At 41.6% G+C, this 25,754-nt stretch overlaps 1 protein-coding gene across 2 annotated transcripts in view; it reads right to left on the bottom strand.

Annotated features, from left to right (window-relative positions):
* cita (citron rho-interacting serine/threonine kinase a) overlaps positions 1 to 25,754 on the bottom strand; it is a 204,162-nt gene that overhangs the window by 160,586 nt on the left and 17,822 nt on the right. For both annotated transcript variants that reach the window (XM_068005625.1, XM_068005626.1), the window contains exons 8-12: positions 23,101 to 23,304; positions 19,078 to 19,231; positions 10,134 to 10,317; positions 3,343 to 3,448; positions 487 to 630 (exon numbers count right to left, since the gene is read on the bottom strand). In XM_068005625.1, the coding sequence (XP_067861726.1) occupies positions 487 to 630; positions 3,343 to 3,448; positions 10,134 to 10,317; positions 19,078 to 19,231; positions 23,101 to 23,304 (792 nt within the window). The remainder of the gene's footprint in view (positions 1 to 486; positions 631 to 3,342; positions 3,449 to 10,133; positions 10,318 to 19,077; positions 19,232 to 23,100; positions 23,305 to 25,754) is intronic.

Here is a 25,754-nt window from a genome sequence, read left to right as displayed (position 1 = left end):
AAGACAAACAGTGCCAGCACTGGTACAAGTACAGTTCATGCTAAAGCACACAAGATTTTTTACATGCACACCCATTCTACATGTACTTTCCCCTTTTAGATTAGGAATAAAAGGGATACAACAGCAACAACATCTTGCATTTATATAGCACCTTTAACGTAGTAAAACATCCACAGGCGCTTCACAGGAGCGTTATCAGACAAAATTTTTACACCAAACTATATAGGGAGACATGACAGGCGACCAAAAGCTTGGTCAAAGAGATAGCTTTTAAGGAGCACTATAAAAAGGAGAGAGGTAGAGAGGTGAAGAGGTTTATGGAGGGAAATCCAGAGCTTAGGGCCTAGACTGCTGAAGGCATGGCCGTCAATAGTGGGGTGAAGGAAATCTAGGGATGTCTAAAATCTAGAAGCTCCCTTGGTGTATGGAAGTAATGGGAGAACATCATTCATAGCCACACTCCGATAAAGAGTAGCTTCTACTTACACTACACTCCGTAATATATGTGGCCAAGTCTTGCTCCAGGATTGATTTCTGGGTTTCAGATGCCTGAAGTTCCACATCCTTTTGCTGAAGTGCTGTTTCCAGTTCATAGACTTTACGTTGTAAATGTGTGACATCTTGATCCATCTGAAAAAAACCCCACAGAATATCAAATAAATTAATACATGACTAGCGTGACTAAGTCTAAGGTGCCCATCATATCCTAAACTTCTGATTGAAGCTTGGTATTACAACATTTCAAATTCTATTTCCTACACTGCTTATTTTATGTAGAAGTCACAAGATAAGTGCAGATGAGGTAGGCCATTTAGCCTATTTTAGCTTATCCATCATTAAAAAAAACCTACAGACCCTCCTGTATTACAGTATCCAACTGTCTCTTAAATCACTCCAAGGTCTTTGGTCTTCCAAGTAGGGTCATGGAGGCAAAGTGTTACTCTCACATGTGAAGAAGAAATTCCTGCCTACGGTCCAAAATATGCTTTTCACCAATTTGAACTTGTGCTCCCATGTCCTAATGTCATAGTTTATTTAACTTGAAGTAGTGTTCCAGATTTACCTTTTTTTAAAATGCTCTTTAATACACCCCCTATAAAGACCCCTCTCAGTTCCTGCCTTTCAAAGCTGAAGAGCCTCAATAGTTCCAGTCTTGTCACATTATTCAATATTTGGATAGCAGGAATCAGTCTTCTGGCTCTACTCTGTACTTCCCCCATGGTTTGCATATTTCCCTTGTCTCCCCATGACCAAAATGGGACACAGTACTCCAGGTGCGATATGACTAAAGCAATGTGCAGCTTCAGCATGACAAGTCCAACAGTTAGGAGAGATAGAGAGAGAAAGACAAAGGACAGCTACATTGTGCTGCAGGCACTTGTTGGCAGAAATCTTTAGCAGCATTTCAGGGACAGACCATATGGCAGTGGACTGAAACAGCTGGTGTGGTCCCACTGTTTAAGTAGCAGGAACATGACCTTGGGATCAGTTATCTTAATGTTAGTTGGCAGGAAGGCACTGGGGTACTGAAGATACCAATTTCATCTGTCTAAAAAGGAACATGATAAACAAGTCAGCATGGGTTGAAGAAAATACCTGACAATTTTTGTTTAAAAAAGAGGCACATCAACTAATAATGAAAGCTTATATTTCCAGAAAGCTTTTGACAAGATCCCCTCAAAGACACACAGAATTAAATTTAGTAGCAAGTCAGTTCGAAAAAGGGTTACAAAACAAGGCAGTGGAGCAAATTGATTAGTGGAGGAGAGATTAAAACTGGGCTCTTCACCATTCCTAATCTTAATAACTAGTAAAATCAAATAAGTTGCACAGAAGCATGACACAGGCCAGGCAATGGTTACGGATACAAGATAACTGGAAGCATTAATGGCCTGGAGTTTCCAGGAACTTTTCAGCATAACTACGGCGTAAGAGCAGAGTTGTGCTATTTCTCCCCCCGAGAAAATTCACACGTAACTGATTTATGCTAATTTTACACCAAAACATCACTACACACAAACTTCCTTGATCATTTGCGATATATCCGCTGAAACCCTCTGCTAATCATTTACATCACTTCGAGGCCACGCAAAAGACCAGCTCACGCGAGTTTCCTGCATTTACCCCAATAGTCACCGGATATTGGCGTAACTGGAGGAATAACTGCATTTCTCAGGTCTGAACCTTTACTTATTGTTTTTAGGAAACAGCCTCTTATAACTATTGACCCTTTTTCAAAAATACCATTTTTATTTCTTATAAATAATTTTAACTGTTAAATAGAAACTGCAGTGTCTGCCCTGTGATTCAAATACTTCAAGTTCCCCTCCAATGCACAACTTATTTAAATGAACAATCAACCTGAATATATAAGATGCAAGATCCAGAGCATTCCACATTAGTGCACATCATTTCTAAAGAACCATGGTCATGCAGTTTCATTTTACCACTTTATGTTTTGTAAATAACTAAAAGGACAACTGCAGACTTCTTTGTAATAATAATGAAATGGAGATTGGTGCATTGGGTCGGTGAAATTTTGCAATTATCTATCAAAATAAATCAATACTGGTCCAATTCAGCAATACAATTATAATGATGGTTATAAGGGACAAGGTGATCCAGTTGTAGCTACTGTTCTGGTTTTCTAAAAATTCATATTTGAACTTCCTAAATTAGTTGCACTTATCAAGAACTAACAGTGAAGAGCAAAGTTTAACTTATTAGCAAGTTTAATTATTTAAAGAAATATACAATGAAGTAAAATGTTAGAATACAGCTGTGTAGTTTTGATCAAGTTTATTAGGACTAAAACGACCATAAATTTAAACCTCTGTCTAGCCATTTAGAATATAGAAATTAGAATGAAAGATAATACCGCTGAATTCAAGCTTGTTTTACACCAGTTTTTACGTTCCAGCATAGGCAAATTAGCTCTACAGGAAATTTGGGCATAAGATCCCATTGGCAAGATCAGTGCAGAAACCAGCATAGGTTTTGGTATAATTTCTGTGCAAGTGCAATCCAGGAAATTCCAGGCCATACTATAATAGATCACTCTGACTTTACAAAACGATGCAACATAACATCTATAAAATCTGCATGGCTAACTGTGAGATCACACTCAAGGATCCAAACAGAAAACTTGGCGTTCATTAACTAGTAAAGAATATAACGATCTCAGATGGGGTCTGTGAGGAAGGAAGGAAAGAAAAAATAAAGAGGTAGAGACGTTAATTTGGCAAATGGATAACAGTTAGGGCGAATATGAAGCCTTCCGTGCTATATTTGGACAAACAAGTCAAATAAAGAAAACCCCTTTGTAATTTGTCCCACATGTACCTTGTGACACTTGTCCTGTGTCTCCTGCAGTTCTTTGTTCTTTAACAGCAGCTTTTTTTCCAAAGAGTTAGTTTTGGCTGGCGAGTCCATCAGCGAAGTTACTGATCTGGAAACAATAATGGGATTATTTTAGGAGTTAGCTTCAATTGTAGCGCATCGCTGATTTTAACAGTGAAGGGAACCATATATACAAATTGCCAGAATTCATTAATTTTGTGGTGCATAAATCACTTAAGGCTGAAGTTGGAGAGATAATCGCGAATACAGCTTTACTGACCAGTGTTCATCCTTCCAAAAACCTGAACCAGGTAAATGACAATTTCCTGTAGTACATGAAAGTCGGGTGATTTGGCAAAAAAAAATCTGAACCAAAATCTAAGCACAACCATGTCCAGAAAAAGATAAGGTTGATCCACTACCAGAGCCTGGAATTTACTTATGTTGTTGCCACTAGGATGATTTAAGCCCATTAGACTCAACATGCTATTGTCATTTTGCATGGCCCAGTGTGTTTCAACAGCAATATTGTACTCTTGCTACCTCTACTGATTGAGAAAGAGTCCATTTTGTACTAAGGGCTTACCCACATCACTCAACAAAAAAAGTGAAATCCCTGGAACTTTGAGTGCGGTTTCACTCATGCTGCAGAGTGTAGCCAAACTCCAACTCCAAATACAAAAACAGAAGCTACATTAGGAAGAATACCAAGTACCAGACTTCAACTTTGGGAGGCAAGTCAAAGATCTGGTTTCTGTCTTACTGTAAGCTCTGTATGGTTAGTCACAATATGTCCAGGGAATAAGACCCTGTCAGGTTTATGAATGGCACATGAATGGAACCCAGTTCAGTGGCCAGCATTATATCACAGACTGTTTTCAAAGCCTTTCACACTGAAATTGTCAAATAATTGGCAAGATGGCTCTAGGCCAGGCAATGACTGTCCTAAACTATCTAACCCTTCTTCAAACTCTCCACAAGGAGTGGTGGAAAAGTCAAAGTCCAAAGACGTCCAGTGTTTTTTTTTGAGGGTGGGGATGAAAGAAAGGAGGACTCCTTCCATTTATAATAATACACCCAGGCTCGTACCAGACAAGCTCAGGATTTAGGGTACAAAGAAGATACAGGGAGAAATGTTCCCGGAATAAGACAAAAAATACAGCCCACTGCGACCTTATTAGGTATATTTACCAATATAAAACTGAACTCTATTATATCTAGAGGGAATAAAAAAGAAGCAGGACTCTGCCCTTTATCAAGTATGTAAGTAAGCTGCTTTCGCTCGGTTTTGCATCAAAATACCGTCAAGCAGAAGTGAACCAATACCCTTACAAAATCGGCAGAGAAAATTTCAGTATCGGCCACAACCATCCACAGAATTGCCATGACATGTGGCTGGAGTAAAAACAACAGAGCCAGTCTGGATTGATGACCTAATTTTCAGACGGAGGTACAATGCAAGCAACTTGCAAGTAACTCTTACATGCAACTCTGCTCAGAGCACTGGCATTCATCAGGCTACGGTGTAATGAATCTTACCAAAGATGGTCCAAGCTGACCAAGGGTTCCCCCTGCTGTAACTAGAATGGGACGCATGTCCGCTCCTGGGATTAAAGGGACAGTGGCAGCGTGGATTCATAACAGGCTATGGGACAGAAAGCAGAGACTAGTGGTGAATGGTTGATTTTCAGGCTGGAGGGCAGTACACAGTGGTATTCCCCAGGTGTCAGTATTAGGATCACTGCTTTTTAATATATATTAACGATCTGGACTCGGGTATACAGGGTATAATTTCAAAGTTTGCAGATGACACGAAACTTGGGAATGTAGTAAACAATGTGAAGGATAGTAACAGACTTCAGGAGAACATAGACAGACTGGTGAAATGGGAAGACACACGACAGGTGAAATTTAACGTCGAGAAGTGTGAAGTGATACATTTTGGTAGAAAGAATGAGGCGTGGCAATATAAACTAAATGGTACAATTTTAAAAGGGAGTACAGGAACAGAGAGACCTGGGGATGTATGTACACAAATCTTTGATGGTGGCAGGACAAGTTGAGAAGGCAGTTAAAAAAGCATATGGGATCCTGAGCTTTATTAGTAGAGGCATGGAGCACAAAAGCAAGGGAGTTATGCTAAACCTTTATAAAACACTGGTTCAGCCTCAACTGGAGTATTGTGTTCAATTCTGGGCACCACACTTTAGGCCTTGGAGAGAGTGCTGAAGAGATTTACTAGAATGGAACCAGCGATGAGGGATTTCAGTTAAGTGGAGAGACTGGAGAAGGTTAAGAGGAGATTTGATCGAGGTGTTCAAAATCATGAACGGTTTTGATAGAGTAAATAAGGAGAAACGGTTTCCAGTGGCAGAGAGGTCAGTAACCAGAAGACACAGATCTAAGGTGATCGGCAAAAGAACCAGAGGCGACACGAGGAAACATTTTCTTTTTTTTTAAAACGCAGAGTTGTGATGATCTGGAATGTACTGCCTGAAAGGGTGGTGGAAGCAGATTCAATAATAACTTACAAAGGGGAAATTGAATAAATACTTGAAGGGAAAAATTTACAAGGCTATGGGGAAAGAGCAGGGGAATGGGACAAATTGGATAGCCCTTTCAAAAAAGGAGTCAGCACAGAAACAATGGGCCGAATGGCCTCCTTCTGTGCTGTAACATACCATGATGTCACATTTATTGCCCAACCCTATTAGCTCTGAGAAGGTTTTGGTGGGTCTTCTTGAGTAGTGGCTGGTTTTGCAACTGAGTGACCTGTTAGACCACTTTAGAGAGCAAGGGGAGAATTTTAACCCCCAAGAACGTGTTTGGAGGTGCGTGGGTAGTTAAAATAATTGATTTTTTGAATGGGACCACAACCCAGCTCCAACGCACTCACTTCCACGTTTAACAGAGACACGTTTGGATGCGTGCGAGCAACCTATGCGCCACAGTTCAGGATCCTAATTAGTGCAGGCGGGTGGCTAGTTATCACAGCATTTAAAGTCCTTATAAGGCACTAATTAGGTCTTTTTAAATTGATTTTCACCGACCGTTAAATTTTACACCTCCAGCGTGGAGTTTCCGTGGCTCGTGAATCTTGCCAGTGAAAAGGAGGCAAGAGGGGCCGGATCGTGAGGTACGAATCTTTATTGCACTGCTTGTAGGTCAGAAGAAGCAGGAGTGTTTCCTCCAGGCCCAACAAGCTTACCAGCCAATCAAGCTGGCCAACGGGCAAGAAGCCGTTGAGAGTTTAAAACAGGTCTACCGTTAAATTCAGTAGGATCTGCGGGAAACCCTTACTTCCAGGTTTCCCATCCGCAAACCCCCCCCACTTCCCGGCTCCCAGTTAAAATCCAGGCCCAAGAGTCAATCACGCAATATGGGACTGGAATGACACAGGCCAGACTGGGATTAGTGAACTAGTTGGGGTTTTAACGTCAATCTGGCAACTTTCGTGGTCAATTTTTTTCCCCCTGGTGCTAATCCACATATTACCAGGCTTATTGAATGCCATCTCACAATTTGTAATGGTGGAATTTGAACTCAGTCTGTGTTGCTGGTCTAGTACCATAACCACTACACTACCATACCCATTATAACCATGGCCACGTGGTCTCAGAAGCTTGCACCTCCATTTGGCATTCCTCTTTCAATAATTCTGGAGTAAAAAGGACCTAGCGGCATTGTATTATGTTCACTTTGTGACAGGACAGGTGAAAAATGTGCAATAGCTACCAAGCAGTGAAATGATCTATTGGCAATGAATACATTGCTTGAATCTGGGTAATGTTAGATTAACTACCTTAGAAATGGTCTGCCTCATTCTTTGAAAGAAGTTAAACCTCCACATACGAATAGGATACTGTTGTTTCCATAATGGGAAAACACCAATTGCCAGTATCTCAAAGAAATTGGCACTGTGCATGGTTGTGTAATATGATATGCCCCCACTCTGCTGTATACAAGTTCTCAATATGGCCCACATCTTTGACTAGAAGAGGTATCACAGATAACAGAGAGAGAGAGAGAGAGAGAGAGAGACGAAATACAATGCAGAAAATGGTAACGTAGCTCTAAACCATGACAGTCAAAAAGATGCTGGAAGCTTTGTATGTGTAGATTGACAAAACCCATAGGTTCAAACAATCGATCAGTAAAACAATATATGATCATGACATGCATTGTGCAACTGACAAATCTACTTATCAGCACATTGTCCACCCAATTCAGGCTGGCAGAATCACACTGGTAACAAGATCCAAGTATGTGCGTGTGTGTGCTGGGAGAAGTAGCCTGCACACAATGGCTGCAAACTTAGGACACCACTGCAAGTACACATGAGTAACAGTGTCATGTTTCAAACTACACTGCCAGAAAAGGAATAACCCTGTTGACATGAGTGAGGCATAATTATTTAATGGCCTCTTTCATACTGGTGTGCTTAATATGACAAGGATATTAAAAAATAAAAGGGAATAATAGATGCTGAAAGCCTAAAACCTTTTACAGTACCGACTGATTTTCCTGAATTAGCCTGTGGAATGTCAAGTATAGCTAAAAGAAAAAAAAAATAATCCTGATTATCAAAATTTATTCACCTATCACAACACTATAAAACCTGAAGGTAACTTTAATCTGGAGAAAAAGCACCCATCACTCACAGATTGTGAGCATCACAACAAATGTTCAAAAATATTCTCACCCACCATAAATGTGCATTTCAACTTGGAATCTGTTATGGTTGCAAGTGATAAAAGGATTGCAGTAAGCAAATGCTTAGAAGAGGATGGCAATTGAAACAAAGTTTGATATGACCATTCACCTAAAACAGGTATCTGGATATCTTTAGGAGATGTGATAAAACCTATAGGAGACAGACCATGGATTCAAGATTAAACTATTTCAGGCCCAATATTCTCACTTCAAAAGTTAAGACAATACTACATGCATAACTTATGTTTCCACACCAGGTCCCATCATGTTGCTATGTACAGATATTGCTATTGAATGAAATTCCTCTGTCTGTCATTTTCATACACTAATACTGCAAAGACGTTAAATGTTCACATGCTAATACGTGAAACAAACAGTCATTTCTATACTATTATGTTCATATAGCAGTTCCCATCTCCAAGTACATACCAGATTTCTAATGAAAGCTCTTAAGTCATCATGCCCATTGCCACATCCTGACACCACACTTTACCAAAGGTTATCATATTCTAATGCCAGGTCTAATCTCTGCAAGTTACTGTGCAGTAATACTGAGCAATCCAGCATGGTGTTTGATTGCCAGGTCTCTTCATGCATGCATTGTTTAAGCATATTTCCATGACAGGCCCAGTCGCCATATTTCATGCAACAATCAGAGTTCCGCAATCAGTTACTATGTACCTATAATCAGGTTGCATCACTGCGCACGTTACCATGTCCACATATCGGATCTTGTCATCTTGGCTCAGTTGGTAGCACTTTCACCTCTGAGTCAGATGGTTGCAGGTTCAAGTCCCACTCCGGTATAGTACTGAGTGTGCACTGTACCATTCAAGTGAATCATTAGGCCAAGACCCTGTGTGCCTGCTCCACTAGTTCAATTGGACATTAAGGATCCGGAGGTATTATTTCAAAGAGGAGCAGGGAGTTCTCCTGGTGCCCGCCAAAACATTTTTCCCTCAGCCAACATCATACAAAAAAAATTTAACCAGTCATTCATCTCACTGCTATTTTTAGGATCTGGCTGTAGGCAAAACAGTTGCCACAGTTGCCTACATAACAATCGCTGCACTTCAAAGTAATTAATTGTATTACTTTGTAAAGTACTTTGGAACATTTGAGATGTGATAAGGTGCTGCACAAATGCATGTTTCTTACATTGCACACACAGGTGACACGTTCCTACTGCAGATCTCATCACTAGACTAAAAACATTGCGTTCATAGATTACTATGTTCCCAGAGTAGGTCCAACCAGCAGTTGCATGCAACGATTGCATTACTGATCCTTTTATAAAATCTATTAAAATGAATATCTAATTTCTACATCCTTCAATTGAACAAAATTATGTGCAATCCTCCCATAAGATCAGACCTGGGACTAGTCCCTTGACATCACCGCAGAGGTCCTATTCTTAGAACTGGATGCAATTCGCCAAGTCATACTGAGTTGCGTAGGGTCTTGATTGGAAGCAGGTTCAGGCTATTGCAGCAATGAAGCAATGATCTGCTTTGGTCCAGCTCAGCACAGTTCATTAATAAGGGGAACGTGCCAAATATGGTTTCAAAGTGTCAGGTGATTGAAGCATTTGATTCATGTCAAGTGCAGATTGATGTTATTCAAGAAGCATTTTGTTCAAATAGAAACGGTGAAGATTTATAGTAAAGTAGTTTATCCACACACTGGATCAACCTGTAGACATTCAAACAGCAAGACTCAAAAGCAGAAAATCAGACATAAGGTTCCAGCATCAGACCCTGCTCAAATGGTAATGGTGGTGGTACTTACAAATTTTGATCCTAGCTTCGCTATTAAGTCTTGCAAAAGCAATAATTCTCCACAAGTTAACCTCTGCTTGGCTACATTGGAAGTTTAATGAAACACCACCTTTCTGTGAAGAGGTCTTTACAAATTGCTCAGTAATTAAAAGGTCAACAGATAATTGTACTGAAGCGAACATTGCATGGGCATTTCAAAACACAATTGCCAGACTTTCTCTTTTACCCTGAAATATACTGCTGCTTTCCAGATCTATTTGCATAAGCTGAGGGTGAACGGGTTAACTGAGTGATTGCACTTACTCTGAGCGGGAGAGTGCAGCCAGTGTCTTGGTAAAGGACAATCCCACGAATGGCAAGTCCTCGCCTGTGAAACCCGATCTGTTCAGCTGCCGTGCCTTGATCGCCGGGCACGAGATTTTCTCCGGCTCATCGAAATTGGACACATCATCGTCGGTTTCCAGTGTGGGTACAAAAGGGGGTGGAACTGCAAGGGAAACACAAGATATGCTGGAATTCAGCAAAAGTAGAGACCGAAGAGGCAACAGCCGGCATGTAATCTTACCAATAAAACGGGGAGTGAGTCACGACTGGAGCTGTGTATTCAATAGGCTGTCACAGCTCATTACATCAGTTTGAGGTAAAAGTGGATCTTACTCACAGATAACCTGACAGCCATACAGGCTCAGGCTGATCTCTAATGCAGCTCTGCAGATGCACCCGAAAGCTGCATTGTGTTACCCTCATACATATTCACTGTACTTACATGAAGATACCATCACACATAAATTGGAGGAAAATTATAAATGATCGTCTAAGCTCCACCTATTCTTATGCTACAGAAACACATCATCCCTTATTCGATGTCAAAGGATTCCTGGCAGTAGAGAAGTTCATAATAGACATACGATGCTTCAATACCCTTACATTTTGTAATAATTAAGAGCCACAATAGTTACATTATGGATTTACCAGGCTTCCATAATAGCTAGTACCCAGCTAACCAATAAAGAGACAGGCTCCAAAGGCCATTACTTACACAGCATTCTGGAACACTGTAATCATCAATATATTGTTATAATCCTCAATTCATCAAGAAGCTTCCCTGGAAATGACTAATCGTGATACTGCTGCAGAGCCAACTGACAATGGCAGACTGCTGCCTGCAGAAACTTTCTTTCTGCACTGCAAGTATAAATTTTCAATAATGAATATGCCAGTAGCTAAACTCCATCAGCACTGCAGTACTTGTGCCAATCTACTTCTTCTGAGAGACTGCAGGTTTAACCATGGCAGTTCTGAGCTGCCCAGTCCTGCAACACAGCTTCCATATGGGATCATATTGCTAACACCTTCCCAAGCACAGTACCAGAAATTAGCTGAAGGAAACCTTCCAAAAAGATTCAGAGACAAACCCCTTCGTTGGGAACATAAACATCTGCAGACACTACAGCAGTCAGGCACATTGTTGATCTAAACCACTCAATGCTGCCGATTTGAAGCTTACGATATGGTTGGACTGTGCCATTTGGCAGGGAAGTAGCACAAATGACAAAAGGATGGACTGGTCACCTTTCAGGCTAACTAAGCAGTCCTGCTATCTATCTGAAGGTTCGCAAATAGATACCATGCCATTCTATACACAACCTGCATTCTGTCTCCCAGCATTACCAAGACTCTGGCAAGGTTTGTGCAGAGGTGACAGCTTACTGACCAGGATTGAAAGCCTAATGAGAGCGATTAGAAATTATTTGCATCATACAAGTCCATGCAACATATACAAGATGTTACAGATCTGACCTGAAACGCATCTTTCTATTATATATAAAAACACAGTAAATCTCCAGATCAGAGAAAAATAAAACTAAAGGACAGTAAACTTGCATAAATTATGGAGAATTGATTGTATCCAGAATTATAAGGGAACAGATCCTTGTGGAAGGCATAACAAGCTCTGATATTTTTAACACATATTTCAGTTTCCTTGATTTACTGTCACATTGTGCTTAATTATTCTTGACTGACAGGATTGAAAACATACCACCACTCCTTTCTTCTTCCCCACAGTGGTAAATTCTACCGTGATTATAGAACGGTAACACAGGCAGAGGGGCAGAAGCACAATATCAAAAAGATAGATGTTCTTACAGAGGAGTCAACCTGATGATCTCTGCTGTTTCCCTGTTCCAGGGATGGGCTTCCAGGGAAAAAAAATCAAGTAATATTACAGATTGAATTGGAGATGGTCACTGAATACCAGATAGGCCCTCAGAAAGGCTTCTTCCTATAATGGACAGAAGAGAATTCAGGCTCCTGCCAAAGCAAACATGCATCTCCCACTGAATGGGTGACTTTGTTCTCAATTTCACTCTCACTCTGCATCCCCAATTTAAACTAGTGCATTTGGGAACACAGCTGTCATGCAAATGCATCAGGATAGGGAGCTGTGACAAATTTACTGTCAACTGCTGCCATAGTTGCAGTTTGTGTCTTTTTTCCTTGAAGTTTGTTTTTCTTTATTTTAGGTTCTCTTCACTCTCCCCAGCATGCACCATTCCCCAACTGAAAAGGGAAGACAAGCCAACAAACAACCAGGTTTCTGTTAGAGGCACAGTAACCGACCACTAGATGGCAAGCAAGAGCAGCACAGCCCAGCTCACCCATCCATTTTCTTCTCTCTTTGGAGAAGTAGCAACCTTCGTTTGGACATCTCAATCTACCGGGATTGGGAACTTACTTCATTAGGAACCACAGGTATTAACATTGCTTCTTACAGGGAAACTACCATCTGGTTTCACCTGTTCATAAATAAACAAACAGTCAGTGCCAATATATTTTAAACTGACTCTTGGGCTTTAATATTTATGCACTGACACAGTTCATTGTGCATGCTTATGCAAATTCAATTTTAGAAAGCATTTTGGGATCCATTTCTAAATCTGCTCCCTCGTTATTAAGCATTCAAGATGCTCCAATGTAAAAGTGATGAGTTGTACTGTACCATTAAAAGATTACTCCTACTGTCCCCTAATGGGTAAATGCACAGGGTACAATACTGAGTCATTCACATCAGAAAGGATCCAGATTCAACTCCTTATTAGTGTAAGCAAATATTACCTACAGAGAAACATTACAATTGATCTCAGAATTCTTAGGCTGAAGGGAGTACTGAGGAAACCGGTGCTCCTTTCCTTGATAACCATTGGATGATGAGTGCTGTAAAATTAGCTAACATTGGCAGGTTTGTGCTTTGAAACCCCACCATGGTTAAATAGCTTTCCAACATGCACTGTCTGGGCTCGGATGAAAATGGCCTTCTGGGCAAGGTACCAGAGGGCTGTCAGCACTTGTCAAACTGTAGAATAGTACAAGTCGCAACCTTAAAAAAAGGGAGAAAAAAAAAAAGAACACAATGGGTAAAGCAGGTGGATTATACACATATCACTCAATGCACAGAGTTCTTCACTCAATATTCATAAAGTGGAATCAGGACTAAACTGCTTTAGCCTGGTGAACACTGACAAAAATGATTTGATCGGCAGAAATTCAATAATTTATTCCAACATACTTAAAACTAGAAAGCAAGATGGAGATTAGGTGACAAAACAAATTGCCAGCTGATGTAGAGTTCAGCACTCAGCTCCACTTCTCCTGCAGCACTGAAGGGGTTAGCATGCAGCTTGGAGACTATAATTATGCTGTGGATCAATGTGAGCCTATCCTTCAGAGGGATGGAACACCTACACACTGTTCGTGTACTGTAGCACTGCTTACACTGGCAATCCTGTTTCCATGGCATCCTATTCCATTCAGACATTAATGCAGCATTATATAGTACATAGATGGGTTCAGGAAATAAACCAAAACAAGCTCACATCCCTGAAATGTCATAGCATCCCTCATGAAGTACATCATGAAGAGTTATAAATCAGCCCACTGTGGAAAGGAGACAATTAGCATTCACAACCCGGTTATAGAATTAATCTAAATAACTGTACCCCGAGTGTTGCCCAACAGCCATCCTTCTTCCATTACAAGTCTATAACAGGTTAACATTTCAGCACAATTTCCTCTACTTGAGCAGCACAGTCAACATTAGGTACGGACTATCATATTACTAGAGCAACAGTTCACGTTACCCGTTTCTGAAGGGAAGAGCTCACTGGTTCTACAGTGCAGTGCAGTTTTTCTTCATTGTATATTCATCAAAGTATGACTCATAATAAAGTCCCAGTTACAAGCCCACAGAATAAGTGACTGCAGTGATGTACAAAGCAGTATAAACAGAACTCTTGGCGAATGCCAAATAACATCCAATACAAAGTGTGTGCACATGTTTCTGATAATCATGCACAAAGGTCAATATCAAGTTCATCGTACTACAGGTAAAATTGGCCAACATTAATCCAAGGCAGTTGTAACAAATAAAGCAGCACACTGAACAGTTCATCCATATTCACACTGCAACCAACGCATTGATCAGAGCTACTCGTTGCTACCAATTATACCATCGATCTCATGCTTGGGAAACAACCCGGACACAGTGTTGCCATTTTATACCAAAGATGAAATGGGCCTCTTGTGGCGTCCCCGTGCATCGAGGCTCATAACCAGTCCATAGAGGGCTAAACAGAAATTTTGGTAAGTAACCCTAAAAAGGGAGTGCTCTGCGTTGTACTTCATAAACTATGGCAACTCTCTCCAGTAACATTATATAGGGAGGTGTTCCTACACACTGGTGTTTTTATGAAACTGTACAATATTGGGGCAGAAACCCAAATACTAAAGCACATGCTTATTTATATTAAAACATCCTACAGTGCTGTCCACCCACAGGTGTTTAAATTGGCTTTGAATTACAGACAGGAAGTCTTGAAACATCAGCCGAGTTCTAACCGGTTTCTGTTTCAGGTGGACCGTAGTGCAAGACTAACAGATGAAGCCATCAGCCTCCCAAAGGAGGGAACCTTTAAAAGCTACAAATTGAGAAAGCTGCAAGAGTAATTCAACAATGCCAAGTTAGCCCCTAACGACTACTGAAGTAGGATCCTCCTTTTTGAGCTGACAAAAAGAAATGTATAAGAACATAAGAAATAGGAGCAGGAGTAGGCCATACGGCCCCTTGAGCCTGCTCCGCCATTCAACACCATGGCTGATCTTTGGCCTCAACTCCACTTTCCTGCCTGATCACCAAAGAGTCCAAAAATCTATCTATCTCAGCCTTGAAGATACTCAACGACACAGTATCAACAGCCATCTGGGGTCGAGAATTCCAAACATTCACAACCCTCTGAGTCAAGGAATTCTTCCGACCCCTTAACCTGAGACTATGCCCCCTAGTTCTAGACTCTCCAGCCAGGGAAAACAACCTCTCAGCATCTACCCTGTCAAACCCACTCAGAATTTGATGTGTTTCAATGAGATCACCTCTCATTCTTCTAAACTCCAGAGAGTATAGGTCCATTCTACTCAATCTCTCCTCATTAGAACAATCCCCTCATCCCAGGGATCAATCTAGTCAACCTTCGTCGCTCCGCCCTTAAAGACAAGTATATCCTTCCTTAGATAAGGAGTCCAAAAATGTACTTCAGGTGAGGTCTCACCAAAGCCCTGTACAATTGTAGCGAGACTTCCTTACTCTTGTACTCCAACCCCCTTGCAATAAAGGCCAATATGCCATTTGCCTTCCTAATTGCTTGCTGTACCTGTGTGCTAACTTTTCGTGTTTCTTGTATGGGGACACCCAAATCCCTCTGAACACCAACATTTAACAGTTTCTCACCATTTAGAAAATATTCTGCTTTTCTATTCTTCCTGCCAAAGTGAATAACCATACATTTCCCCACATTATACTCTGGGCAAGAAGGTGGCAGATACTCACTTAACCTGTCTATATCCCTTTGCAGATTCTTTGTGTCCTCCTCACAGCTTACTTTCCCATCTAGCTTTGTATCCTCAGCAACTTAGATACATTACACTCAGTCCCCTCATCTAAGTCATTAATATAGATTGGGCCTCAGCTTTTTACAATCACTGATCCTTGTGGCACTCCACTAGTTACAGCCTGTCAACCTGAAAATGACCCGTTTATCCCTACTCTCTGTTTTCTGTCCGTTAACCAATCCTCTATCCATGCTAATATATATATAATAAAAGGTTGTTACACAAGATAAGGGAAGAGCCCTTATCTTGTGTAACAACCTTTTATGTGGCACCTTATCAAATGCCTTTTGAAAATCCAAAAACATACTACATCCACTGGTTCCCCTTTATCTATCCTGCTAGTTACATCCTCAAAGAACTATAATAAATTTGTCAAACACAATTTCTCTTTCATAAAACAGTGTTGACTCTGTCTAATCATATTATGGTTTTCTAAGTGCCCTGTTACCACTTCCTAAATAATGGATTCCACCATTTTCCCGACGACTGATGTCAGGCTAACTGGCCTGTAGTTCCCCATTTTTTCTCTCCCTCCTTTCTTGAATAGCAGGGTTACATTTGCTACCATGCTGTACCTGCATGCTAATTTTTTACGTTTCTTGTACAGGGACGCCCAAATCCCTCTGAACACCAACATTTAATAGTTTCTCACCATTTAAAAAATATTCTGTTTTTCTATTCTGGAATCTAGAGAATTTTGGAAGATCACAACCAATGCATCCACTATCTCTGCAGCCACCTCTTTTAGAACCCTAGGATGTAGGCCATCAGGTCCAGGGGATTTATCGGCTTTTAGTCCCATTAGTTTCTCCAGTACTGATTAATTACTTTAAAGTTCCTCACTCTCATTAGCCCCTTGGTTCCCCACTATATCTGGTAATTGGGAAATTACTATGCTATTGCACAATACAGCTGAACTTGTAAGGTAACTTTTCAAAACACCACATTGCCAGCTCTGGTCTCTCAACAAGAATTGTTGGGGTGATCTTTACTGATTCATAAGCCTGACACGGTGACGAAGGCTGAATTTACTCGACAGATGTAGTGTGAATAAGAAGTGGTTTCTCTTCACACAAGAGCTCAGGTTTTGCAGTGTAAATTCAGAGTCGGGGGCATGATTTTAGCTCGGAGCCGGGATCCCAGCACACACATAGATATTCACATGGGGAACCGGGAACTCAACTGAAGGTAAGTAAGTATTTGTACTTTCAGGTTTCCCACGCGCCAGGAAGCCAGTTTGACAGGTTGAGGAGCCGTGAATCAGGTGGGGGGGGTGGTGTGGATGACATTGGGTGGGCCTTGGAGAAGATTGGGGGGTCTCCACCATCGGTGGGGTGGGGGTGGGGGGGTAGGGGCAGCCGATCGCAAGGGGTCCGATCACATCAGGTGAGCTTGTTGGGCCTGGATGAAGCACTTATGCTCTTCCTGGCCCACAAGCAGTGCAATAAAGGCACTCACCTCATGGATCCGGCCCTTCTCGCCTGCTTTCACCTGACGTGATTCAGAAGCGATGGGAAGCCCAAACAGGTAAGGTTAAATTTGTTTGACATCTAATACACTAAAAATTAAGTGCCTCAGCTATCGCAATGAGTTACATTACTTCTTTAAATATCAGCCCACTGGCTTTAAGTGGGGACGGGACTTCTGGATTTCTGTTGCGCGCATCCAAACGCGCCTGGGTTAAACCCAGAAATAGGCGCGTTGGAGCCGGGATGCAGTCCCGCTCAAAAAACAAACTATTTTACTGCCCACCTGCCCCAACTCACACATTCTTGAAGGTTAAAATTACCTCCAGAGCCTGGCCTGACTCCTGAGTGAAGCAGAGCGAGACTCCCTGCTACAGGGAATATCACACCACTCTGCTCCAAAGTCAGGTTGAGCCCCGACTCCAAATTTAAACCATAACTTTTTAGTGTCGCTGAAGTGAAACCATTCCACACCAATGCTACAGTGGTACATCAATGCAACACAAAGCCCGTAGTTAAGAAGAGATCGTATCAAGCACAAAAAAGAGTTTTTTGCAACCATGAAGCCCAGAAGATTTTATATGAATTTATCTTTTAGATTCTGTTCAGGAACAGCATTTCTGGCATATTGATGTCAGGGTATTTAAAGAACATGGGGAGAAAACACTCTCAATTTTAGCAGAAATAAAAACCAGATTCCTGAATATCAGAAAAGAAAGGGAGAGCATACGGGATAAAGAAAAAGAGTGAGAGTAAAGAAAAGGGAGAGCGAAAGGGGCAGGAAAGAGAGCTTCAAGCATACCACCGTCGCAGAGTCTTCTTTGATTAACATCTTGCGGATCACCATTGACCAGAAACTTGATTGGACAAGCCATATCAATGCTGTGGCTGTAAGATCAGGGAAAGGGCTGGGTGATCTGTGACAAGTGGCTCACCGCCTGACCCTTTAAAGCCTATCCACCATCTACAAGGCTTAAGTCAGGACTGTAATGGAATACTGACTATAAATTTGGATGGGTGCAGCCGCACCACCACTCAAGAAGCTAAACACTATCCAGAACAGAGCAGTTTACTGGATCAGTGCCCCTGCCACAGGACTAGATATCCACCCCTCCACCACTGGCACACTGTGGCTGCAGTAAGTACAATCTAAAGGATGCAATGCAGCAACTCACCATGGCTACTTCACCAGTGCCTCCCTACCCTTTGCAGAGAAGGACAAAAGCAGCAATGTTGTGGGAACACCATCACCTCCAAGTCACACATCTTCGTAACTTGAACATTCCTTCACTATCGCTGTGTCAATATTGGGAAATTCCCTACTTACCACCACCACCACAAGGACTGCATCGATTCAAGGAAAAGGGTCACCACCATCTTCTCAGAACGGGATGCGCAATAAACGTGGTCTTGAGAGAGGGAGGCAAAGAGTGTGACCGCGATTTAAATAGAGGAAGAAGAGCGCGTGGGACTGTATAATTTGAGATTAAGAGAATCAAGAGAGTAGCAACGACTTTAGGGGAAAGAAGATTGTGATGGAGAGTTTGGAGGTTAGGGATGAGAGCAGGATTTTCTTATAAAACTACGTGCTATGAGCAATGAAATTATCAATCACACCCACAGAACAAAGTTAAAATATTTATGAAATTCTGTTGTAGGAATAGCAGGTGCATTACTGTAGCTCATTGGCCAGCACAGTATCAAAATCATTATGCAAGTCACCCACTTAATATTAATAACTCCATGCAAATGCTTCAGAATAAAAATGAATTTGGTCAGTGTACACAACTGCATTGTCACAACTTCTTGACAGTGAGGACACACACAGGATAACTTACTGTGCCTGATGTTGTTCCAGTTGATGTTTGTAAAAAATGGATGGCAAATGAGTCCCTCATAGTTCAAACGCTCCTTTGACTCACACAGCAGACTTTGCACCAGATCTAGAAACTCCTTACTAGTTTTAGGCTCCTCTGGAAATTTCAGGGCTCTCTGCAATAAGAGAGCAACATGGATGCAGTAACATATAATTAAAGTCTATTAGCAGTAAAACATTCCAGTGTAAATGAATGAACCAATCCTCCTGATCAAGTAAAATTACTACCCAGGAAATCAGACCACTATACTTCTCTTTAGCCCATAACAGATCAGAGGAAAGGATCACACAGATCAGTTGACACCAACGTCTCTAGTCAAAGTATTTACACCAACTTTCTCACCCCATTATTTTTTTGAAGTTTTAAAATTTCCTATCCTTCTGCGGTCCTCCCTATTTCCTTCCGAGAATGGTAGGACAAGTGACCAAAAGCTTGGTCAAAGAGATAGGTTTTAGGAAGCGACGGAAAAGGAGGAGGGAGAGGTAGAGAGGTGCAGACGTTTAGTGAGGGAATTCCAGAGCTTAGGGCTTAGGCAGCTGAAGGCAAGGCAAGGACACCAATGGTGGAGCGAAGGAAATCGGGGATGCGCAAGAGGCCAGAATTGGAGGAGCGCAAAGATCTCGGAGGGTTGAAGGGCTGGAGGAGGATTACAGAGATAGGGAGAGGCGAGGCCATGGAGGGATTTGAACACAAGCACTGTTCCCACTAAGCTGCGCGCATGCGCGGCTGCACAGCAGTTTGTTGTATGCCGCGCACGTAATCATTCCATCCGCACACCAACCGGTGCTCTCTGGTGGAGACGCTGCTGAGGTCACGTCGGCTACCAATCACTTTGCGGCAAGGGCAGGATTTAAAGTTAGGTTGGACGGGAGCATTGTATTGATAATATTGGCATGTAGTGCGATAAAGGCGGAAAGTTGGAGGAAGAGGTCAGAGGAACATAGACTGAAAATAGAGAAGCGATGAGCTGTACTCGAGGATCAGCAGCGACTAAAGCTTCAGAAAAATAAGGTGCGTATCATTGCAGCTTTACTCCAGGAATTAGCGTCGCTGAAAGGCTGGCAGTTCCTGATGTAGCATCTTTCCCGAGAGTCTGGAGCCTGAGTTTGAACTGCAGTTTCCACTGATGTTCAGAATGGAATATGGTGACAGACTTAATGGTTTCTGGCCCAGCCGCTAGACAATTACCTCATCAAATTCTTTTAAGAGATGAGGCAACATTGACTGCAGCAGAGTCAGTGGGTAAAATATAAGAAACAACAGCCCTGCACTGAGGTCCTTTTGGGTAGGCCCAATTAGAATAGCCTGCTCCACAGTAAAATCTTTGAGATTCGCAACTCAGCTTTAACTAGAATATATCAACTTCTTCCAAGTAGTTTTACAATTATAAACATCATTTTGAAAAAATACTATTGCAATTCTAGATGACACCAAATCATTTTGCTCTCCAATGTTCAAGTGTCTTTAGGACCTGTTAGTATGACGACTAATATCTAGGGCCGTGAAATTGGTCTTTGCTTCTAACGCAAAAATGGCATTAGCGGATCTGCACCCCGTTTTACACCCCGCCCAATTCTCTTTTCCATTGATGCCCCGTTTTGCACCACCACTGAAGGCCAATTTCACCTTGTAGGGCTCCAGATGGCAGTGATTATGGTTATTCAGGTGAGCGGTTGCCAAGTTTGCTCTATTCTGTCATTCCCTGTGCCAACAATAATGATCAAATTGTCCTTGCTATTAGTTGAATCTCAGGGGTACTAAGCTTTTAGACAACTGCTTATAAGCATTCAAAATCTTTCCTACACTGCATAGAATGACTGCATAGGGTTGAAGTCTACTTTGTGGATTTGTTTACATTAATGTCTGCATTGGCAGGATGGTACTTTTGAATGTGGCTGTGGTATAGAGAATGCAGCAAACACTGACAGATCACGGTGTCCAAACTTCAAAATGTTGAGAGTCTGGACAGTACTGCAGTGGTTCGGTTGCTGGACCAACAACCCAGGAGGTTGAGAGTTCAAAACTCACCAGGGCAAGTTGTAAAACTGAATTCAATAAACCTGATCATTTGTGGCCTGGCATCAGAAAAAGACCGCGGAAGCTGCCGGATTGTTGTAAAAACCCAACTGATTCGCTAATGTACTTCAGGGAAGACAGCCTGTTATCACTAGTTGATCTGGCCTACATGTGACTCCAGTCTCACACAATGTGGTTGACTCTCAATGCCCTCAGTTCAATCAGCGATGGGCAATAAATACAGCCTTGCCAGCATCACCCACATTTCATAAATTATATAAATTTATCAGCCAATAACATTAAATTACAATTATCCATTATTTTGTTCATTTGTTCTACCCTGAACAATATTTTCTAAAAAGATGTGCTATTCAAAGTTGTGATTTTTTTTTTAAAAAACGGTGGCGCACACAGCCTTTATATTGGTGCACAAACCCAAATTCATTCCGCACATGGCCGACAAAAATTAGAGGGAACATTGAACACAAGGATGAGAATTTTAAAATCTAAGCGTTGCCAGACCTGGAGCCAATGTAGGTCAGCGAGCACAGGAGTAATGGGTGAGTGGGACTTGGTGCAAGTTAGGATACGGGGAGTTTTGAATGAGCTCAAGTTTACGAAGGGCGGTAGGTGCAAGGCCGGCCAGGAGAGCATTGAAATAGTTGAGTCTAGAGGTAACAAAGGCATGGATGAGGGATTTAGCAGCAGATGGGCTGAGGCAGGGACAGAGACGGGGCAATGTTATGGAGGTGGAAGTAGGCGGTCTTGGTGATGGTGAGGATTTGGGGTTGGAAGCTCAGTTCAGGGTCAAAAAGGATGCCAAGGTTGCAAAGAGTCTGGTTAAGCCTCAGACAGTGACTAGGGAGGGGGATGGAGTCGGTGGCTAGGGAACAGAGTTTGTGGTGGGGAGTGAAGACAATGGCTTCAGTCTTCCCAATATTTAATTGGAGGAAATTTCTGCTCATCTAATACTGGATGTCAGACAAGCAGCGTGACAAATCAAAGGATTATACAAACAACAAATTGCACTGTTTTAGGTCTGGTGGGATAGTTAGATCCATGACCAAGTTATTCCTGCCTGACAGAACTCAACCCTACCCCTAGCAACTATACTTTTTTTTGGGAAGATCACTTCCCACTGACAGGGTCTTTTGTGTGCACTCAATGGAAAATGTAGGCAGATGGAGCAGCCTGCCACATTAGGCTTCAGTGCAAAATGTGCATCTACAGGAGAGTGGTCATCTACCACAGAGAAGATATTACAAACAATGTTTTTATCTGGAAATATTTTGATCAACAAGAGTCAGCATTTACAGCTTAAGGGAACATTATTAAGTAAATTTTTATCAACACAAAGATGAAGTAGAATCTGGTGCAGTTACAAAGGAAGGAAACTGGCCTGCTGCCTAACTGAAGAATGTTAGAACATGGCAAAGGAGATGCAAAGAAAATTCAAGGTCTTTTTTCCTTGCAATTCTCCCCATTGACAGGTTAAGCTCACTCTCATTACTATATGAAGGAAACCATGGAGATGAATTGACAAATTTTGTTATTTAAAAATAAATGTTTCTTTCCTCACCCCGAAAATGCATTAGTCCCTAGTCACGTGTGGGCAGGCAACCTTTCTCAGGACACAGCTCTATTGTGTAACCAAACCCTTGGATGTGACAAAGAGGCACCCACAATAACTCAATTCCTTTCCCTCATGAGGAACTAGACAGCCTCCATTCAGCAGCTCTCACATGCCCAAGGGCAAAATCAGGGATTTACTAGGTAGCAAAATTCAGGAGTCTATTTTCCTTTACTCCATTGTGTCATCAGGCTTTACAGAATAGACACTTTAGCAGCACACAAACGGTGCAACCTATTTAAATACAAAGACTTTAAACTAATTTGTTTTATTGTCAAAAAGCAAACCATACCCAAAACACTAAACACAGTGCTGAATGGCCCGACAGGTCTACAAACCTGGAAGTTTCTGATGTTGCTGATGGTTTTGGCTGATGTTCCCTCAACAAATGGAGACCTCCCGTAAATCATTTCATAAGCAATCACTCCCAGAGACCACCAGTCACACTCCACACCATATGTGGAACATCCATCCCCAGTCATCACAGTCAGTACTTCAGGAGCCATGAAATCCGGTGTACCAACTGGTAGCTTTGAGCTGACCTGTTGGAGAGGCAAAGGAAAACATGTATATTAAAGCATAGAAAACTGCAGAACTAGAGTTTATAATTGGGTAGTAGTGTTCTTTTCACTCTTTAGGATTGTAAAAACTACCAAGAGGTAGATAGTTTAATACTACAGGCATTGTGTAATGTATCTGCAAGAGATTCAACCTACATCACACAACAGCATTGATCAGTAGCACTAGAACGGTATCACTTTTAAAAAAGACTGAAAACATTTGGATCAAGAGTTGGAACAACAAGTAATCAGATATCAATAATGACTTTATGCACTATAGTAAAAGGGAAACTTAACTCAATCACTAGATGCGAGTTATTTCATACCCGAGAATTGAAAACCAATCCATAATCGCTGCATCTTCCAGAGACACACTTCACTACTGCTTCCCTAACTCCAAAATGGCTACAGTAAAACAGCTGCAGCTAGGCTGGTTATTTTAAATAGCCCAATGCAGAGTTATTTTGAAAAGATAATTACATTTTATACAGTAATTTTAAAATCATGCCTGAGGACAACCTACATGGCACCAACCATTCTTTCAAATGTGGACTGAGATACTTCCACTTGATTAACAATAATCTTACAAAACATGTTTCACCTCCCTGCATCATTACCACCTGGCATCACATACCTACAATGTGGAGCATGAAGACTATTAAAACAGACTGTTCTTGGGGGCCAATGGGATTGCCCACTAGCAGCAGCAAGTGAAGCAGTTTGGAGGGCAATGGTGATCCCAATAGATTTAATCTAGTTCTGTATCTGGGCCCATTGTTGGTTGGATCTGAAAGGTCCCACACCTTTCCAGCAACCAACAGTGAACGATACTGATATGTACAGTGTAGCACTGGAGGTTGCTCTCTCCTCAGTTGATACAAGAGATAGGAGAAAAAAAGCCAATTTTGTCTCAAGAGATATGGAAAACTAAAAAGAACTACATATCATTGTCAGGAATAGAGCCTCAGGGGTTCCAGTCTATCAGAAAACGTATCTGGAGATTCCAATTAAAATCAATACTTTGAAGGTTTAATTTAATTTCATAGTCACGGAAGGAGACTGATGTCGCTCGAGAAACTGCAAGATACTGTGTAGACCCTTGTCCCAAAATTTGCTAAATTCCCCTTCCCTTTGAGAAAATATCAAGATTACTCCAAGAGAGGGGAGTTGTTTTTTTTTAAAAAACTCAACCAAATGGTAAGAACAATTTGCATTGAAAGTACAATCCCCAGCCCTTTACAAAACATTACAATTTTGATATATCAAGAGAAAGTGCTCTCAGAGTGCAGGTGTATTGGACCTCTGGCAGGATCGCTCAAGGCCATCACAATTGACATAGGGTCCATTGACAAGGAAGGCCTAAGATGGATCTGCTCATTGTTAGACATTGCTTGCTACTGCATCAGACTTTGTGGCACAAACTAACTCATTGAAATATGGCATTTGAATAACATTGTTGTGAAAGAGGACCAAGTTGGGGAAAAAGGGGAAGAAACAGGCTAGAGTTTTCATTTACAATCAATGGGTGGAAGTTTAGCAATATATCTACATTTCATCATAAATCAAGAAACACTGTTACCTTACACAAGACATACAGCACAGAAACAGGCCATTCAGCCCTATTGGTCCCTGCCATGCCATGCTCCACAAGAGCCCCCTCTCAATTTAACCGTATCAGCATAACCTTCTATTCCTTTCTCCCTCATGTGTTTATCTAGCTTCCCCTTAAATGTATCTATGCTATTCTCATCAACTACTTGTGGTAGCAAGTGCCACAATCTAACCGCTCTCTGGGTAAAGAAGTTTCTCCTGGATTCCCTATTGAATTTATTAGTGAGTATCTTATATTTACATCCTCTAGTTTTGGTCTCCCCCACAAGTGGAAACATCTCTACTTCTCCCGAGCAAACCCTTTCATAATCTTAAAAGACTGCTATCATGTCACCCCTTAGCCATCTCTTTTCTACAGAAAACAGCCCCAGCCTATTCAATCTTTCCTGGTAGGTATAAGCATACAGTTCTGGTATCATCCTTGTAAATATTTTTTGCACCTTCTCCAGTGCCTCTATACCCTTTTATAAAACATGGAGACCAGAACAGTCTTGTTGGAGCACCTTTCTGGTGTGGCTCTGATCAAGGTTGTCTGTGTTATCAACAACCCTGGGGAATGGGGAGGCAAGTGAATAAGTGCTTCGAGCCTTTCTCTAGCTTTTAAAAAGAGTGCAGCTGTCATTCCCAGATGTTATTTTATTGTTTTTCCCTCCACCTCATCTCAACTTATCTTCCTTCAGCCTCTGTACAGCTCAATGCTCAGTTTCCCTCATTTCCAGTCTTCTGTCCCTATAGGATCCTCTCTCTTGGGCAGAGATGGTAAGGCCTCAAGCTGATGAGTCTTGTACGTTTGAAGTTTGTGCTTATTTTCTGTTCCATCA

The sequence above is a fragment of the Heptranchias perlo genome, chromosome 25, assembly GCF_035084215.1.
Source record: "Heptranchias perlo isolate sHepPer1 chromosome 25, sHepPer1.hap1, whole genome shotgun sequence".
In the NCBI taxonomy this organism is placed as follows: domain Eukaryota; kingdom Metazoa; phylum Chordata; class Chondrichthyes; order Hexanchiformes; family Hexanchidae; genus Heptranchias; species Heptranchias perlo.
The sequence above is the reverse complement of the archived record's forward strand: the minus strand, read 5'-3'. Positions and strand labels throughout refer to the sequence as shown.